The 20179-nt window shown below is 46.3% G+C and overlaps 1 protein-coding gene across 2 annotated transcripts in view; it reads right to left on the bottom strand.

The window, feature by feature from the left end:
• LOC127211016 (cytochrome P450 4F5) overlaps positions 1-14227 on the bottom strand; it is a 38700-nt gene extending 24473 nt beyond the window's left edge. The window contains exons 1-5 of one of the 2 annotated variants that reach the window (XM_051170842.1): positions 13883-14227; positions 6146-6287; positions 4062-4115; positions 3845-3972; positions 2294-2415 (exon numbers count right to left, since the gene is read on the bottom strand). In XM_051170842.1, coding sequence (XP_051026799.1) covers positions 2294-2415; positions 3845-3972; positions 4062-4115; positions 6146-6287; positions 13883-14080 — 644 coding nt within the window. In that variant the 5' untranslated portion in view covers positions 14081-14227. The remainder of the gene's footprint in view (positions 1-2293; positions 2416-3844; positions 3973-4061; positions 4116-6145; positions 6288-13882) is intronic. The other variant, XM_051170843.1, reaches the window with a different exon arrangement.
• Between the last annotated feature and the right edge of the window lie 5952 nt (positions 14228-20179).

Here is a 20179-nt window from a genome sequence, read left to right as displayed (position 1 = left end):
ACTCCATCTGTTCTTTCCTGTTTCCTTACAAATCTGTCCTGTTTTCTGTATCAAGCTCATATACTCCTCTTTGGGTCCTTGCATCCTGCATCTACGTGGCATTCCTTTACTGGGACAATTGTCCAGTCTGAGCTGTGACTATGACTCCCAACTGCTTATTAAATGCCTTCCATTACTCCTTGGGTATATACCATCCTTAAGATCTGCCCACTAGCTGGAAACGTCCGCTTGTGACTGCAAGCCCAACACTCAGGAGATGGAGGGGATGGGGATCATAAGTTCACATCCAGCCCGATGTACCTACTCAATTCCAAGCTAGCCTAGACAACATAGTAAGATACCACTAAGGAAGGAAGGAGGAAGGAAGAGGGAAGTAAGGGACAGATGATAGATAGATAGATAGATAGATAGATAGATAGATAGATAGATAGATGATTTGCAGAGAAGTGTGTCCCAGTGTGTACTGAAACATTTGGTCCCTAGTTGATCCCGCTGATATCACTCTTTTGGAGCTTATGGAACTTTTAGGATGGGAGCCTCATTGGAGGAGTGGGCTTTGAGAATTTCATCCCTGCCCCACTGGCAGTTTGCGCTCTTTGCTTCTCGGGGTGCAATTGTGATGTGATTGGGTGGTTTTCTGCCTCAGCGGTCACCTACCATGGCCTCCTTGCCATTACGGACTTCCCCTTAAGAACTATATACTGTTCCTTCCATAAGATCACAGTATTTTATTACAGCGACCAAAAAGTAAGTAATAGAGAAAGGCAGTGGATCTGGGGCACTGTTTAACTCTGCGTTAGAGAGAAAGGGAGGCACTTTAAGTGCCCTGTGATTACTAACCCTGTATCAGCTTAGATTAAATCACCTTTTTTCAGTGTGTGTGTGTGTGTGTGTGTGTGTGTGTGTGTGTGTGTGTATACCTTGTATGTACATGCTTATATAGTTGCTTCATGTATGAGTGATGGTACATATGTGTGCGCTTGCATGTGGAGTCCTGAGGTTGACAGCAGGCATCTTGTTTAAGTTCTCTCCACCTTGGTGTTTGAGAAAGGATCTTTCACTGAACCAGAAGCTCACTGACTCTGCTAACCTATGACCTCCAGGGATTTCCCCGTGTAACCCTCTCTCAGGCACTGAACTGAAGATATCAATCACCCTGGTTTTGCTTTGAATGGGGTGCAAGGGACCTGAACTCAAGTCTCTGGTCTTGCATGGTAAGCACATTACTGACTAAGTCACATCCCTAATCCTCATAAGGCACATTTCTGTGTTCCTCTGTGAGGCTGTTTCCCAGAGGACTGGCTCAGGGGTAAAAGCCCACCCTGAGGTGGACAATCTCATCCCATAGGTAGAGGCCCAGAAGGAAGACCAGGAGATGGAGGAAAAAGCTTGCTGGACAGACCACCTCTCCCTCTCCACTTCTTGGCCTTCTTACTGGGAGAGGCTCCATGATGCCCTTCCCACCCACCATGATGGATTGAAACCCTTGAAATCTGGAGCCAAACATAACCTTTCCTTCTCCTGTCCTTCACTCAGACATTGACAAGAACCCTCTCCTTGCCTGCTTACGCACATCTCCTTGCCTTTATCCAAACAACCCTAACTCCCTGAAAGGCCATCTCTCTCTCTCTCTCTCTCTCTCTCTCTCTCTCTCTCTCTCTCTCTCTCTCCCTCTCCCTCTCCCTCTCCCTCTCCCTCTCCCTCTCCCTCTCCATCTCTATCACTATCTCTATCTCTCCTGTCCTCCAGGGAGTCCCCTCTGCTCCCTCTGGCCAGTACTCCCTCCCTGTGGGTTCCCAAGCCAGATGACGAATGGTAGAGCATTGCACATAGTCTGGATATATCTCAGCACAGCAGGAGTGGGGCCACTCTCTACCCAAATAAGGCTTGGGCCTACTCAAACTCCATAGAAACAAAGGCCACATCAGAATAAAGCCAGTTAAACTTCTGTTTCCCCACCAGGGAACTGGTTTCTCAGAAATCACGTGAGTGGCCATCTGCTAACCTAGCTGATATGCTTTGAAGGTCCCTGCCCCCACTGCAACACTTCCTCCATTGTCCTTTTTCCTCTACTCCCCAGTGACTCCAGCTATATAAAGCTAGCCCCAGGAAATGAACTGTCCTCTGAAACAGTTTCCCAGGTTGTTCATACCCACCATACTCACCGCTGCCCAGGACCCTGCTCCCCAGCTCCTCAGCATCCTGAGACTGCCAGTGGGGGCAAAGGGACCACACCTCCTCAACCCTCTTCCCTTGATCTGTACTCAGGGTCCCAGCAAAGACAGTGACTCACTCCTGACAGTTGCTCTCAAGGCTGAAGACACACTTCTGAAGACTGTCCAAGGTCATAAGGCTGATGTGCTCAAACATGTCCAGACGGGTGGTGCCTTTGCTGGCCAGGCACTGCCATTTGGCCTGGCCAGAGAAGATAACCGAACTAAGCCTAAGCTCCTGGCCAACTCCAAACACCATACACACACACACACACACACACACACACACACACACACACACACACAAAACCAGACACACCACTTGGGCTTCTACCACATTCAGCTGACTCCTGAATAGGCCAGATTTGGTTGGGACACACACACACACATTACACTTGGGCCTCTACCCCAGGCAGCTAACTCCAGAATAGACCAGACTTGGGTAGGAGAAGACACAAGGCTGGGAGTCAGAATCTTTGAGTTAAAGGTGTCTGCATGGGCTTCAGCCAGAGCATTTTCCTCTCCTAGTTCCCACTTGGTAAACCTTTAGCAGCAATTCATTTGACCTCGTTTGCAGCCTGATAGGCCACACTTCAATGGCTGTTCCTCCACACATACTCTCTTATGGCAGGTGAACTTGAATGAGCGCTCAGGCCTCTGTGGCCCGAGTCTCAGCATACATAATGTAACTGGCATACCCGTTTCTACTTCACGACAGTGTGAAAATTACAACAATGTAGATCATGGAACTGGCATAGTACTTCTGTGGCCTCGTAGGTATTCAATAAATGTTAATTGGTATGTGGCTACAGAATTTACCCATATGGGGCTGGGCAGGGGGCTCAGAGGTTAAGAGCATGTGTTTCTTTTACAGAGGACCCCGGTTTGATTCTCACTACATACATAGTGACTTATAGCTGTCTATAGCGCCCATTACAGGAGATCCAATGCCCTCTTCTGAACTCAAAGAGCACATAGTTTTGGGGTTTTGCGGTTTTATCCCAGACAGTCCCTCTGTTTAATAGCCCTGGCTGCCCTGGACTCACTTTGTAGAGCAGGCTGTCCTCGAAATCATGAAGCTCTGCCTGCTGCATGTGCCACCATGCCCAGTGAGCACACAGTCTTATATTCAAGCAAAAGTCCCCTACACATACTACAACAACAACTATACATATAATAGCTATATAATAAAATATATGTTATATATTTTAAATATATATTATATTTAGATATAAATACAAGTCATATTTAAATTTTAAATATATAAAAATGTATATAAATAAAACATTATAAACTATATTACATGTATGACACACATATGTGTATATTATACACACACACACACACACACACACACACACACACACACATATATATATATATATATATATATATATATATATATATATATATCCAGGTGGTGGTGGCAAATGCCTTTATCTCAGCTCTCAGAAGGCAGAAGCCGGCAGATCTCTGTGAGTTCAAGCTCAGCCTGGGGTACAGAGTGAGTTCCAGGACAGTTGAAACTCTGTCTCAAATACATACATATATTTAATACATAAAAAATAATAATTTTAATGTTATAAAAGAAATTATCCCATACGGACGGACACATATAAACAAAGACTTACATGCATGGTGTTCACGCTCTTATTAAATATTTTCACATAGGCCTTCAGGATGTCGAAGTGGAAGGCAGGTGTCAGCAGGCGGCGATGGTGGCCCCATTTCTCACCAGCACTCACCAACAACCCATCCCCTAGGAGGGCAGTGAGAGAAGTGGGCAAGGGTGGCACTTTTCCCCAGGCCCAAAAGGGAGTCTCCTGACCCTGACCTTGAGGTACTCACCCAGCCAAGGCTTCAAGAAGCCATAAAATATCATTTCCTTGGGCACCACAGCAGCTGCCAAGAAGGAGGCAAGAAATCAATCAGCGGCCATGGAAAGGTTAAAGGTGAACTTTAGGAACGGGTCAGGACTCCCGGCCCCAGGGTTGTCCACTTCCCCTCCAAGCACAGCAAGACAGGAAGGGGACAGAGACAAAAGAAGCAAGGAAGAGGAAGGAGGTGAGGCAAGACCAGACCAGGCTGCAGCAAGGAGGAAAGCAAAGGTCAGCCTCACAGGGCACAACATGCCTCAGCACGCCTTCACATGGCTGCTGCATGCTCCATCACATCTTCTCCATCTGACCAGTACAACACCTTAAATAAATGCCTTTAACAGAGACCTGGGACACACTGACTGGTCTGGCTCTCTCTGACATGTCCTGACACACCCTAGACCTAAGATAAGGACAGTTCTGAGTGCAGCATATATGACCCTTCCTGAGATGATACAATATGGTCTGGCATGAGCATACATCGGTCTCACATGATCTAATTGTGCCCTTCAGATAACCACAGATAGGATTTAAGTATGTCCCATTCATGCCGCAAATGAGACCTAGACACGTCCCAGAATTCCCACGTGCCCATCCTTTATGCAATGCTAAACATTACGTATTTAGAGTTAAGGGTTCCCCTATCCTCAAAGACCACAGGATTTGGCCCCTATATATTCCCCTGAAAGAGCTGTCACTGCACCTTCCAGCCACGACGCAGCTCCAGGGCTAACCAGTCACAGCTCACCTACTGGATCTTCTGAAGGATTCTGCACCCCTTCTCTGCCTCGCAAGTCACTTTCCAGCTTAAGGTCCCAAGAAGGGCTGAAGCTGTAAGGCATTGAGCTAAGGTAGGTAGAACCCCCAGTGCGTTGTGTGCCTCTTTCAGCATCAGTTTCCTGAACTTTAAACCTTTCTGCTCTGTTCAATTTTGGCTTATCAGGTCCGCACCAGAACTCGGTAAGAAGGGATGTCAGAGCCTCTGTTACAGGCAACGACCTCTTGGGGAATGTCCTGATAAATTGATCAGACTATGCTAATGACCCCATAAAAATTATGAACAATTGATGATGTTTGGGCATGCTATATTCTGAACCCTATAACATAATGGCCATAGGATGGATTTGTTTGTTTGAGAAAAATGCTTTTGGAGACCAGCTGGCCTTGAACACACAGAGGTCTGCCTGCCTCTGCCTCCCTACTGCTGGCCTTAAAGGAGTGCACGCTACATGCAGCAGATCTTCATGTTTTTACTCTATTTTGTTACTAGAGATGTTTTGTCGAGAACCAAAAATTAAGGAAAGATCGTACCTTAAGTGTGCAAATGACCTTCCTCTTCTAGCCTTTTGCTTTCATTTAGGAAAAAGCTATGAAAACATACATATCCACTTTTACTTTGCTACTGTTTAAGACTGCACTTTGAAGTAATGCTCTGCTTATTTGTCATTGTATGTCTAAAATAATCTGAGACAGTCAAGTCACGGTGGTGGATGAAGAACCAGTCTTATCTCCCAAACGAGGCAACGTGAAGGGGGTTCCAGAACTCTTCCTGGAAAGACAGGGATTTCCAAAGGGTTGAGTTATTAGGGCTCATCTTTCCCCACATGAGAGTGAAACATCTCAGAGGAAGGGAAATACGAGAGAGTCACTCCTGCAGCGTCATTGAGATCTGAATCCAGCTGTCCTTGAAGAACAAACACTCTCCCTGGATTTTTCTGCCAGAAGATTTCTTTTTCTTTTTCTTTTTCTTCAGTGCCTAAGGTCTTGAATGTGACAGACAAGAACTCCACCCCAGAGCTACATGACCAGCCAGTAGATTTTTCCTTTGCTAAGACCACACTGAGTTGAATTTCTATCACTCACAAATTGAACAGACCTCAGTATCTAGAGAAACCCAAAACCTTGTCCAGGGTCACCCAGGTTAGTGGCAGGGCCGTGGCTTCTCTTAGACATGTTTTCATCCTCCCCTGCTCAACTTAGCCTGTGGATGGAGTAGGGAGGGCTGGGAGAAGAGGAAAAGAACAGTCTAGTAATTGAGATTCTTTGGGGAAATACCTGGGGCCTGGAGCACAGGGGCAATGAACTTGGGGTGGATGATCCTCAGGATAGGGTGGGACACAATCCAAAAGACATGGACATCCTTGAAGAGGTGGCTTGTTCCAGTCAACCAGTGCAGGTTTTTCTCGCTGTTCTGGACCTGGAGATGGAGAAGGCAGGGTACCCTCAGGGGCTCCCACTCTCTTGCCAATCAAATCCCACACCAGTCTCGCTCCTCCCGTTGGCGCACTCATAAATGTCTCATGCTGAATCAACCTGGACTAAACTGTGAACATATTTTTTTTAATACCCAAGTCTCTACTTGCGTGCTTCTCTCTGTCTTTCTCCCTCTGAACACTACCCCCTATCTCTGCTCTGTTTTTAAAGATGTATCGATTTATTGTTCGTATATGTGTGACACTGCATATTTTATGTAAATGCCCATGGAGACCAGAAGGTGTTGGATCCCCTGGAAATGTGGTTCCAGGTAGTTGTCAGTTGCCTCACAGTAGATACTGAAGCCAGGCTCTTTGCAAGAGCAGCAAGTGCTCTCAACTACTGAGCAATCTCTCCAAACTCTGTTTTATGGATGGATAGATAGATAAATAGATAGATAGGTTAGTGGATACATATGGATACACAAATGTTTTATAGATGCGATACATAATAGGTAAATGGCAGGGGTTCATAATACATAAATGATAAAGGTAAAATATATTAGATATAACTAAATGTATGGGTGTATATATTTCACCACCAATTATCTGACCCATCTTGTTTCTGTCTCTGGGTGTTTATCATCCTCTCTCCTTACGTCCCCTGCTTTCCCTCTCTTCCTCTGTCCTCTCCCTGTGCGTGCCTTTCTGTGTATCATTATCAGAGTCCCTGCATCTGATTCTTCTGACACCTGCCCCTTTCTCTCCTTACCACTCCTCTAAACCCAGAGTGAATTCAGCTCATTTTACCCCACAACTTGCAAAGTTCATCTGCAGCTTTGAAGAAAAGGATGCGATGCTTGGAACACCTATAGTCTTGGTCTCCCCCCGCCCCCCCATCTTAGAAAAGACGTGAGGATTAGAATCCCCTCAGGAGGGAACTGGTGGCCAGCTTAGGTGCTGGATCCCCCCATGTAAGAAAGAAGCCCTGGGAAAGAGAGGGGAGCAGCAGATCCAGTGTGGAAAGTTCAGGCAAAGGAGGACCTAAAAGTGAACACAGAGGGGCAACACGGATATCGGGGAAGACCAGTCAAGGCGTCATCCTAGAACGACAAAAGGAGATGCTTGGGAGGATGGTAGAGACAGAACAGCAGAGAGCTAGAAAGAGAAAGATGCAATGGGACCAGGATTCAAGAGCCTGGAAATCAAGGCTGATGGGAAGGAGGAGCAAGCAGAGAGGCGGGCAACAGATGAGGTGACTCTCTGTCCACGAATCTATAGTGGAATAATCGGGCTGGAGGGTTAGTCCAGAAGTGGAACGTTGCGGATGGAAGGATAGAAATTTATATGACACCGATCAGCCCATCATCACTATGACCAAGAAATCAAAAAACACAGCTTGTCGAGATCACCTAAGGCCAAGGTTTTCCAAATGACTGTCAAGGAAAACCCAAACGGCAGGGTCTTCAGACTGTGAACCCGGAAGGGAATCTAAGCTAGTTGTGCTCAGGAGAGTTCCAGTTTGGTGGGTCTGAATTAACTAAGGTGTGTCCCTGGGGGAGTCTGTAGGTGTGTTTGTTCCCAGGAAGAATTAACTGAGAGAAAATTCTCCCTCAGAGAGGGACACACTTTCCGGCAAGTGCCCAAGATACAAAACGGTCCAAAGAGAAAAAAAAAAAAAAAAAAAAAATTACTCAACTGCCTTCTCGGTCAGTGTGTCTATCCTTTATTAACGTCGGGCTGCAGCCGCTTTCAACTTCCGGTGGAGACTGCTGAGGCATCCATCTCTGTGACTGTGCAGCTCCCAGCTCTCAGCCTGTCTGGTGCACAACCACTGTTGGCCTACCCAGCTCCTGCCAGATTCGTCCTAGTAAGTTCCGTCCACAATATAAATACTTTGTACTGAGTCTGTTCCTGTAGAGAACCTTGACTAATGCAAAGTGTGGTGCCAGGGATGGTTCTAAAGAAAGAGAAGTGTAAGGGTAATTTTGTCTAGTGGGTTGATGGGCGCTGGCACTGACTCCGCAACGTGACTAAACTTAATGTTGCTGTGGTGCCTTGAATGAGAAATGTCCCACGTGAGCCCGTTTAACGGAACACTTAACACTTGATCGCGGGTGCTGGTGCTGCTTGGGGGAAGTCTTGGAACCTTTAGGAGGTGGAGCCTGGCTGAAGGATTCTGCTTCAGTCTGCCTGCTGATGATGTCATTGCTTACCTGCCACAGGAGGGAGCATGGTCCTACCCAGGGCCATATAAAAGGATAAACCATCCATGTGGCCACCCTCCTCTCTCTCTACTGCCCCCCCCCCCCCCCCCCCCCGTCTCTTACCCCTCTTCCTCTTCCTCTCTCTTCTTACTCTTCCTGACTCTGTCTCTCTCTGCGGTACCTCACCCCCTTTCCTTCTCCCCCTCCCATGCTCATTTAATAAACCTCATATAACATAATATCTGGTACCTTGTATCTATCATTATCTTATTTTTAAATATAAAAGATACAATGTGAGCTTTCTGTTCCCCATCCTCCTACCATGCCTCCCCACTATTATAGACTGTATCAATATACCCTCCCCCCTGGAACTTTGAGTGAAACCAAACCCTTCCTAATGTTGCTTTTAGTCACGCTGAGTGCTGGAATTACAGACATGATCATCTGCCACCTGGCCCTAAGGAAGAATCTTTTTTTTAATTAATTTATTCATATTACATCTCAATGGTTCTAAGGGAGAATCTTATCTTGAGCATCTACAGGTGTGAAGATGCTGAAAGCCCTTGACGTAAAACTGAATGACTCAAAATGCAAATTCAGGTCCAAGCCTCAGAGTGCGTCCACAATAAGTGAGGGCACTGTTTGCTAAAGGGTGGGATCCTGTAACTTAAGATGCCAATGGCCCCAAGAAGAGACTTGATACCCTATGAGAATATATAGGGGGACGTAATCCCCCTCCGGAACAGTCATAGGGGAGGGGAATAATGGGAAAATGGGGGGGGGAGGAATGGGAGGATACAAGGGATGGGATAAACATTGAGATGTAACAAGAATAAATTAATAAAAAAATAAATAAATAAAAAATAAATAAATAAATCCTCAGAAAAAAAAAAAAAAAAGATGCCAATGGCCAAAGGCCTGAGAGCACGGAAAACTCAGATCTGATAGATTTGTTTTACCTGAGGAAGATGTCTCTCCGCATTTAATAGCAAATGTATCCCCAATCGTACTCCATGAGCTATTTGCCTCTCCACCCTTGTCTGAAGAACTTAATCCTGTGTTGTCTGTGAAACCAAGAATGGCCTTCGCTGAAGGAGATGCCAAGCAAGACAACGCTGATGCCAAATGGGGTCCACCCTCCCCAATAGACTCGAGTTTCAGCAGGCCCCAGAAATGAGGTCCATAATAAGAAAGTGCATTACACTCCTAAAGAATTTCTGCTTTCTGGTTCATATAAGAAGAGGTTAGCCAGGCAGGGTGGCATACACTGTAATCCCAGCACTTGGGAGGAAGAGGCAGGTAGATTTCTGCAAGTTTGAGGCCAGCCTGTCTACAAGGTGAGTCCAGGACAGCCAAGGCTACACAGAGAAACCCGGTCTTGAAAAAAGGGGAAATTTTTTTAAAAAATGGTCTGGGGTGTGTGTGTGTAACCAAGCCTATACAGATAATAAAAGCACAGTAATTTACTGAAGAAGATACAAAAAAAATTGCCTATGGTTCCTCTTCCTGTTACAATACCTTCTGTTCCTGAGCATGCATGCCCAGCCTCATGAAGTGTACCCTATGATCTGTTGAACAGAAGACTAGGCATTTGCAAATGTTTCCACATGCTATACACACACCACCCAAAAAGGGGACAGTTGCAGCATTGCAGCTTTTCTGTGACAACTCTGAAAGACACTAGTGAAGGAAAATCTTCACAAGTGTGTACAGTCATGTTTTGGCTTGGAAAAGAAGATGGTCAAACATGTGATTATATACTGCTTCACAGGCCAATGGCAGGTTCTTAACAGGTTAAGAATTGGAAAGACAATTTTGGAAAAGGAATGTAGCTGATCTCTCCAAATGCCTGAAGGCTATGGAGCTACTTGTGTCCTGTGTAACCACTCAGCCATAGGTGATCTCAGCAGAGGTGGACTTCAGTAATCAGTAGATAGGATGCATGGGGGGTGTACAGTAATTATCATCTTCTCCCAGCTATCCCTGTCCACGACCAAGGTGGCCAAGGTGGCAGAATGGAAGTTATTCATGGGATCAACAACACAGGCTTCCACTCCCCAAGAATGATCTGATCATAGCTGCCATTGACTGTCAGATCTGCCAGCAGCAGAAACCAACATTGAGCCTTCAATATGATACCATTCCCTGGGGAGACCAGCCAGTGACCAGCCAGTGACCAGCCAGCTAGTTGACTGCCTTATACCGCTTCCATCATGGAATGGACCTTGCTTTGCTCCTTACTGGGATAAATAAGTGCTTTGATTATGAATTTGCCTTTCCTGCATGTAATGCTTCTGCCAAAACTCCCATCTACTCATTTTCAGAATTCTTTACCCATCATCATGGTATCCCACATAATTTTGGGTGACTTGAAAGAAGAGTGGAATGGCCTTTTAAGGGGACAGCTACTTATAGTGACATAGGAAATAGAAATAATTTGAACAGCTGGACAAGTTTTCCAGAAGGCTATATAGGCTCTGAGTACAATACATGGCACTGTTTCTCCTTTAACCAGGATTTATAGTTCGGGAATCAAGCAAGAGGTTACAAGGCATGCTTCCACATGGGAGGCACTACTGCCACGAGATAAGATAAGGACTCCATTGACCCAGAAACTAAGCCTTCCCCTATCAACAGGGGAACTGATTCAGACTACTAGAGGGAAAGTGGGCTGATTCTCCACAATAGAAGAGTATATGTCAGAGGACTCCATTGTCTGATTTAAGCCAAAGGTGAGTGCTCCATTTTCACTCCTCTGTGGGGTTGAGACTAAACGCTGCATCCACGTAGAGTGCAGGAGGTCTGTTAAGGCGTTTCTTGTTACCATGATCTCTGGTTAAGGTCAGCGGGGAAACTCCAACAATGCAATCCAGGCAAAATGATAACAGTTCCTCAGGTATGAAGGTATGAGTCATCCCTCCAGATAAAGAGCCAAGACCTCATGAGATGTTTGCAGAGGGTAGAGGAAACAGAGAGTGGGTAGTGGTGGAAAGTGGTTATGGATACCAGCCATGACCATATGGTCAGTCACAGAAATAACTGTTGTAACTCATCATGAAGGTTCCTGTTCTGTTTGTTAAGGACACGCTTGTGCACAAATACACTGATATTTGGGTTTTCTTTTTTTCTCCGATTCCTTTACCATGTAAGATAACATTGGTTGAAATAGCATCCATGGTGAGGCAATTCTCGTGACTTTGCCATCTACTCTGAGGGATATATATTCCTTTGTAAGTGGGATACATGATAGGCAGGGTTGGAACATTATGATCTTCATTTGGTTATTAATCATGACACAAGAGATGTAATTTGATGTCGTATTGACAATGTGTGGGTTTCCGCTGAGTCTTCACTTGAAACTTGGCAAGATCTGGAATTAACTCAGAGATAGTGCTCTGCCTAAGTCTGTGAGGGAATTTCCTGGAAAGACCCTCCCTGAGAGTGGGCATTGCCTTCTGATAGGTGCCCAGATGTAAAGAAGTCTGAGATCAAACCTGCTGCTTGGCCCCTGGGCCTTCACTTCCTGACAGGGAGTGTCTCTCTTGTTCATAAGAATCAGGCTTCTGACAGGAGATCAGAAACTCTCCATGGATCTTCCAGGCCTTCAGCACCAGGTCGGAGCTTCTGAGGCATCCCAGTTCATGGTCTGAGCAGCTCCTGGGTCCTCGGGCTCCCCAACATACAGATATCCACGACTGAATCTCCCAGCCTATTGGCTGCGTATCGTTCTAGTGACAACTATATGTTGTACCTGGTTCTATTCAGCTGGAAAACCCATGCTAATACAGAGAGACTAGAAGGAAGCTCCTAGACAAGGGATAGGAAGGAAGAGTCCTGAGGAGATGCGGAAGGACAGAAGACAAAGACAGGGAAGCTGGAAGAAAAGACGCTGTGGTGAGAGGTAGCAGCACATGAATCAACGCCATGGGTGGAGGTGGTGCCCTCACAGGTGACAACGAAATGCTAAGTGTGGCTCTGGAAACAGGAAGTCACTGGCTACGAGAGTAAGGAACCTTTCCCAGGAAGTGTGGCCGTTATGGAACCAGAGGCCACAGTGGTGCCCTCCAGAAAAACAGGAAAATGTGGCTGGGCTAGTAATAGGACCCCATCATTAGGAGCACGGGACATTTAGTGTTTTATCTCAAGGTTTCGCCACAGAGAAAACCAGAGTGCTCAAGTTTGGCCTTCCTCAGACAGTGGAGTCCTTTGACACATTTGAGGATGGAGCACTAGATACGAAAGGACAGAGCTCATAGGGTATCAAGTCTCTTCTTGGTAGCCTGCTGTTCTTCCCTGAGTGCCACCAGGCCTCCCCATCCAGGGGACGTGGTCAAAAATGGGGCACCAGAGTATGTGTGAAAGTCAGTCCCCACTCTCCACTCAACTGTGAAGAATGTCCTGTCCATTGGCTAGATCTGGGTAGGGGTTCTAAGTTTACTGCATGTATTGTCCTTGGCTGGTGCCATAGTTTGAGCAGGCCCCCTGGGCCCAGATCCACCCATCATAATGTTCTTCTTGTAGGTTTCTAGGACCCTCTGGATCCTTCTATTTCCCCATTCTCCCATGCTTCTCTTACTTAGAGTCCCAATAGGATGTCCTCCCCTCTGTCCCACTTTCCTGATAAGTGAACACATTCATGGGCCATGCATATACAGGGGGAGGAGCTCCCCCTCAGTCACAGTCATAGGGGAGGGGAGTAAGGGGAAAATGGGAGGATACAAGGAATGGGATAAGAATTGAGATGTAATATGAATAAATTAATAAAATATATTTTAAAAAAGAAAGAAAGGACAGAGCCTAAAGAATCGGAGAGGAGAGATGACATCTTCTGCTGTCAGTGTCCCTGAGTGTGGAAATAGCAGGATCACAGCTGATTCCCACAAGGGAAGAGGTACCGCACGGAGGTTCAGGCACTGGCCTGAGGCCAACAGAGATGGGGAGGAAAAGGGACATACCCCGTATATTCTATTAGAAACTTTTAAAGCCAACAACAGAAAGTGAGGACAGCACACAGGGGAAGGGACACGCACACAGGGGAAGGGACGCGCACACAGGGGAAGGGATGCTGCTCTAAGCAACCTGCCCTGGGGACCTCTAACTACAACACAAAACAGAACAGGGCTGAGCAAAGGACAGAGGAGGCCTCAGGCCATCAGTTCCCACAAGAACGTGATCCAAAGTTGGCTGGGGACAAGGAAAAGAAGAAAGAAAGGCTTCAGAACATGGTGTAAAGCAAAGAGGCAAGCCTGGGTGTGTGAGAAAAGAGAGCAATGCCAGCAGCCTCCCCTCCTCTCTACTGGTCTGGGGCCCCCAACCCTCTCACGACTCCCAGATTCCTAAGAACCAGAACACATTCACCCCAACACACCAGACCTACCAGTTTCCATACTCACCAAGTCGAAGTGACCCCAAAGCCAGTGCCGGAAAGGGGCCTGAGGGAAACAGCGGAGGCGGCAGCTTTTGTCATACAAGGCATAGATCCAAGTCAGAAATCGAGCCAAGAACAAGAGGGCCCCAACTAGCAGCAGAAGTTTCCATGGAGATGCAGCTACGGGCCCTAGTCCCAAGCAGGACAGGCTCAACTGTAGCATCCTGCAGGGCAGAGGGTAAGATTCTGAGAATCTCAGGAGAAACAGGTGGATCTTCAGGGTCACTGGACAGGGATAGTGACTTAGAGGACTAGAATGTGGCAAAGAAAAGGGGACAGCCAGGCCTATGCAGGGGAGAGGCAGAGGCAACAGGAAGGAAAGAGCCAGATGGATGGGAACTGTTCACAGTCTACACCTGCCCAGACTGAAGCACAGGGAAGCGGCATAGCAACTGGAAAACTACTGACCTCCAGAGGCAGCTGGCTCCTTAGAGCCCACCCCAGCTGTAGACAAGAGCTTCCACTTCCAGTCAGGGTGTTTCCTGTGTGCCCGAGCCTAGCATACAATGAATCCCAGGAGATCTCCACCTTTTTTCTGGAATGTTTTCCTTCTTGGTTAGGGTGTGGAAAGATGAGCCAATCTCTGTCCAGAGCCAGGCTTTGTCTCCTCCCAGCTCTGGGCAAGAGGCCAAAATGAGAGGTTGGAGGCCAGTCTAAGCTGAAGGAGCCAACTCAGTCACAAGCGTTTGCAGACAGGAAAGCCTCATAATTCAGCACCTGACTGAACTAGGACAAAGGTATTTTGATACGCAAAGTTTACAACCTTTCCCACCCTCCCCAAGACCCTCTGCCTTGCAGGCTCGGGAACAGCAGGCGGTAGTTTACAGTGCGTTGCTGAGAGGCTCTGAGCCTCTGAGCAGCACCAGCACAGCCTAACAGAACTCAAATTCTCCTACAAGTAATCCAGGTTCTGGGTGGAGACAAGACTTCCAGAAAGAAGAATCCAGCTGTGCTAGAACCAACCAGGTCAGATGCTGAAGATAAAACTCCGGGCTGAGAGGTGCCACCAGCTGTGGGGAAGAGGAAGCAGGAAAGGAGAGACCTGAATATAGGCTCTGAGCCCCACACATCATATTGAGAGCTGCCAGAGGGGGAAAAAAAACCCATTCACACATAATGGCAGGCCCACCAGGATAAACACCGTTATTCATTCACCTCAAAAGGTAACAGCCAGAGGATCTCAGTGATGGACTTCAAGTTGTGGGAGATAACACCTGCCACCCCAGACTACTGCACCCAGCAAAACTATCTGCCATAACTCAAGGAAACAGTTAAAATTTCCCATGGTAGAAATAGATTGAAGGAATTTATGAGTGCTGAGCCAGGTCTACAGAAGGTGTGTAATATAATCCTTCAGGCTGAAGAGGAGGGAAATCAGTCTACACTCTCCAGGAAAAGATAAAACACACGAGAGTAACATTTAAGCAAGGTGGGGGGAGGGGGAGTCACAAGTTGAACAAAATGGCAGGAATCAACACACACCTTTCAATAATAACTGAACGTTATCAGTCTCAGTTCCACCCTAAACAAAAGCATAAGCTAGTCGCTTGGATCAAAAACCTGGAGCCATCCATCTGTTGCCGCCACAAAAGACAGGCACTGCCTTAGGGTGAAACAACAGATAAAAGGATCTCAGGGAACAGTGAGGTAGCTCAGGGGGTTGATGCTCCTCCTGCTAACCTCAGTTTGCTCCCTAGGACCGGCACGGTGGAAGCAGAGAACTGCCTCCACACATATGGCATGACAAGCATGCACACATGCACACGCGCGTGTGCACATCCACCCACATACACATATAAATACAAAGTTAGATTAGAGACTTTTAAAGGTATCCCAAGTAATGGACCTAGGACACAAGAAAGCAGGTGTTGCTGTTCTGTTGTCTGACAAAGGCATCTATAAAGCAAAACTAGTGAGAAAAGACAGAGAAGTCACCCATAGACTGATGGGATGCTCTCACGGGTAGAAGACTCTTGCCGCCATAGTTAACACAAACCTGACAAGCTCAATCCAATCTAGAACAAGAGGCAATGTCCTCAGTGGGGTGCCTGTTGATATCTGCGGAAGGGAGGGGCAGCTGTAAGGTATTATGAACAGCAGCTAGATTCTAACATTATACTTGTGCATATGTGTGTGTGCACGCGTGTGCATGTGCGTGTGTGTGTGTGTGTGTGTGTGTGTGTGTGTGCATGCATGTGGGGGCAGTGTTGAGACAGGGTTTCTTTCTTTGTGTATCCCTGGCTGTCCTGGAACTAGCTCTGTAAACCAGTCTGGATCTGCCTCTGCCCCCTGAGTGCTGGGATTAAAGGCATGTGCTGCCACCACCCAGCCTAACATTACATTCTTACAATAGCTGAATTAAATGACATTGATCAAATGGACTTAACAGACATTTACAGCACATTCCATCTAAACACAGCAGAATACACATCTTCCCAGTAGCTTATGGAACTTTCTCTAAAACAACCACAAGCATGCTCAAGGTCCATCTCCTAGAGGATTCTAGACTGTTGTCAAGTTGACAATCAACACTAACCATCACAAAGGGTCTCTTAGTTGGGTTGGTGATTACCTAAATCATCTCCTTGGTTTAGCGTTACCATGGAAACATGCATCCGAGTGTGTCTATCACCTTTCCAGAAAGGTTTAGCTGAAGACAGAAGAGTCACCTTGAATGTAGGTAGCACCAGACTGTTCTATTCTGGAGTTCTATGTTGAATGGGAAAGAGGAAGTTCTGGCTAGAATTGATCTAGAAGCTTCTTCCCAGCTGGGCAACCTTCATAGGGTAGAAGGTGCTATGTAGGATAACACAGAAGAATTAACAAAGGTCTCTCTGACCTGTGGACTCAGAGTTGGTAGCACTTTAAAGAAGAATGTCTCTCAGAGTATTCGAACCCTTGCTTCCCCACTCGTGGTGCTGCCTGGGGAGGCTGAGGTTGTGGGGCCTTGTTGGAGGAAGTGTATTCCTGTGGGCAGGCTTTGAGATGGTAAAAGCCTCCCTTACTTCCAGTTTGTTCTCTCTGTCTGTGCTCGCAGTTCAGCCCCTGGGCCAGCCACCGTATCTGCCACATTCTGCAGTGCTTCTCGTGCCATTCAGGAACGACCACCTAAAATTATGGAACTATAACCTAAAAATATACTTTTTTTTTCCTGTAAGTTGCCTTGGTCATGCGTTTTATCACAACAACAGAAAAACAACTAAGATAGTGTGTTAGATCAATGACTGAGCAGGCAAGGTGTATACAGTGGGGCAATAGTGACAAGCTTGTTATGGGGGTAACCGACTCCTTTCTGGTTAGTTTTAAAGTCCACTCCACAGGAAGGAATTCACGTCTGATGCTGTGAGCCCATCAAAACCCTGTGACTATGGAAGTCATAGACCCTTAAGGGGTGGATTAGTTGGGATTTCTATTGTTGTGATAAAACACCATGATCAAAGGCAACTTGGGGAGGAAAAAGTTTATGTCATCTTACACTTCTGGGTAACAAATAGTCCATCACTGAATTGAGAAAAGGCAGGAACCTCCAGGCAGGAACTGAAGCAGAGGACATGGAAGAATGCTATTTACTGGCTTGTGTGGGCTTTGAACGTCTTCAAACCCACTTTATTTGTAGTTCTTTAATGCTTATGCCTCCCTTCCAACCCACCTACCCTAGATAGGAGAGAAAAGAGGTTAAGGGGAACAGGAAAAGTAGACCTTTTTAGACTCAGTTCCTTGGAGCGATTCCCCTGGAGCGATTCCAGCAGACCCATTAAACAGCAAACCAGCAGTTAAGCAAAGGTGACTGCAGCCACAGCCACCAGAACCCAGAGCAGCAGCCAGAACCAGGAGCAGCAGTCAGGACATCAAAGCATTCTTTGGAGCAGTTCTTCTGGGAGATTCTTAAAAGGGAGTGATGAACAACCAAACAATAGGAAATGATGTCAAGACCAAAAAGCCCATCCTCTTGTTTTGTGTGTGTGTGTGTGTGTGTGTGTGTGTGTGTGTGTGTGTGTGTGTGTGTGTGTGTGTCCTCTCAGAGTCTGTACTAGGATGTTTATCAGTTGACAAAGACCATGTCCCCGCAACAGGTGGTTCCTTTTCTAGTGGACAAACATCACCTGTTCTCTCACAAGTCTGTTTCATATCCCACACCTGGTATCAAAACAAAAACATTTACATCCCTACAGGCTTGCTTTTCATGGCTTATTCAGCCTGCTTTCTTACACAAAACAGGGCACTCTCCCACACCAACTGTTAATCGAGAAAATGCCCTACTGTAGTCTTTGATTTTTTTTTAAACCTACTTTATTTGGGGTTCCTAAATTCCTCTGCCTCCCTTCAAACCCACGACCCTAGGTAGGAGAGAAAAAAAATTAGTAGGGACAGGGGATGTAGACCTCTTTAGACTTAGTCCAGCTAAACAGCAAACAGCAACCAGCCCCTAGAAAGCATTCTCTGGAGCATCTCTCTCTACAAGTATCTTGAAGGGTTCTCTGTCTCTCTCTCTCTCTCTCTCTCTCTCTCTCTCTCTCTCTCTCTCTCTCTCTCTCTCTCTCTTTCTCTCTCTCTCTCTCCTACTTATACCCTCTCAGAGCCTGCACAAGGAACCCAGAGCTGGCAAAGATCACGCACTCTCTAGAGGCTTTTATCAGCCATGGATAAACTTAAAGCATTCCTACTTCCCACACTTTGGATTAAAACAAAAACATATTTACAGAGCATAACTGAGCTTTTAAAGAAACCAAAACTTCCACTACACCCTACAGACCTGCCTACAGGCAATCTGGATGAGGGCCTTTTCTCAGTTGAGAGTCTTTCTTCCCAAATGACTTTAGCTTATATCAAGTTAACATAAAACTAACCAGGACAGAGCAAAAGCTACTGTGCCCATCAAAGTGCGTTCTAAATATTTGTTTTTATGCCTACATACTGGTGCTATTCTCAACCTTCGCCAGAGAAGCTGGTCAAAGTGATTACAATACATGATTGTTGAATACTCAGTCATAAATGGTATTTGTATCACCTCCTGCAAGGTCCCAGGAATATCACAAAAGAAGGACCAGGGGGCTATAAGAGGCAGATAAGTGGCTGGAGTGCTGTGAAATGCTATCCTCCAAGCGGCTGCACTCTTGAACTCACAGCAGCTATGATTACCGACCTAAGACCAGCACAAAATCGGGCCTGCCAACATCCTGCCGTGGAGTGGGAGAGACGCACAAGGCTTCACCCTTTCCTGATGGTCTGTAGGCAGTAAATGGTTGCTGGGAGATGGGAGACAATTTCTTTAGAGGTGTAGCCTAGGATAATGTGCACACGCTCTCATAAATAACCTCTCACCCACACTTCTGCAATCAACCCTAATAGAACCCATCGGAACACATACCAAAGATACGACAGGCTAGCAAAGGAGCTTAACAGGTGAAGGTACCTTCTGCCACACCTGGAGCTGAGTTTACTGCCTGGGGCCTCTGTGGTGGAAGGAAAGGACTGGCTTCCACAAGCTGGATCTAACCTCTGCACACATGAAATAGGTAAGTAGGTAAATGGATAAACTTTAAAGGCATGAAAGAAGATTAGCTAGGCAGGGGAATAAATAAATACATAAATAAATAAATAAATACAATGGCAGGTAACGAAGAGTGATCATGTCAAAATACATTACATGTGTATGAAGTATAACAATGAGACCCACTGTTATACATGATTACGTATGTTGATTCCAAACATTAAAAGAAGAAGCAAAGTGAAAAAAAAAAAAAAAAAGCATTTGTCCCTCTCTCTGCTTCCTGACTTCAGGTACAATGTGTAAAGCTGCCTTATGCTATTGACACCAGAACTTCCCCACCAGGAAGGACTGTACTCCTTAAACTGCCAGTTGGTGAGGCCATAGATGGTGGTTTGAGTTTGACCCGGAAGGGACACACAATTAACACTCTTCAAAGCAGTCAGACAGAGCGTTATTCAATAGCTGGCATGTGGAGGTTAGGGTCTGAAAGAAGAGATGCAAGTGATAGAGGGGTGGGGTCAGTATTGGCTAAGAGGGGTGATGCAAGAGATGTAAGGGGTGGGGCTGGAAAGCCATGTGACTGGGAGAGGCAGACCAGAGCAAGAGTGAGGTTGAGTTGTATGCAAACCTGGAGAGAAAAAAAATCTCATCCTGAGACCTGCAGGAGTAGGACTGTTCTGCAGAGAAAATTTAATTCAGGACATGGGTCTTCTAGCATGGGTTCACATCCAAAGACTTTCTAGGTCGGTGTGATCCTAACGGAATACAAAC

The sequence above is a fragment of the Acomys russatus genome, chromosome 28 (genome assembly GCF_903995435.1).
Source record: "Acomys russatus chromosome 28, mAcoRus1.1, whole genome shotgun sequence".
Classification (NCBI taxonomy): Eukaryota; Metazoa; Chordata; class Mammalia; order Rodentia; family Muridae; genus Acomys; species Acomys russatus.
The sequence above is the reverse complement of the archived record's forward strand: the minus strand, read 5'-3'. Positions and strand labels throughout refer to the sequence as shown.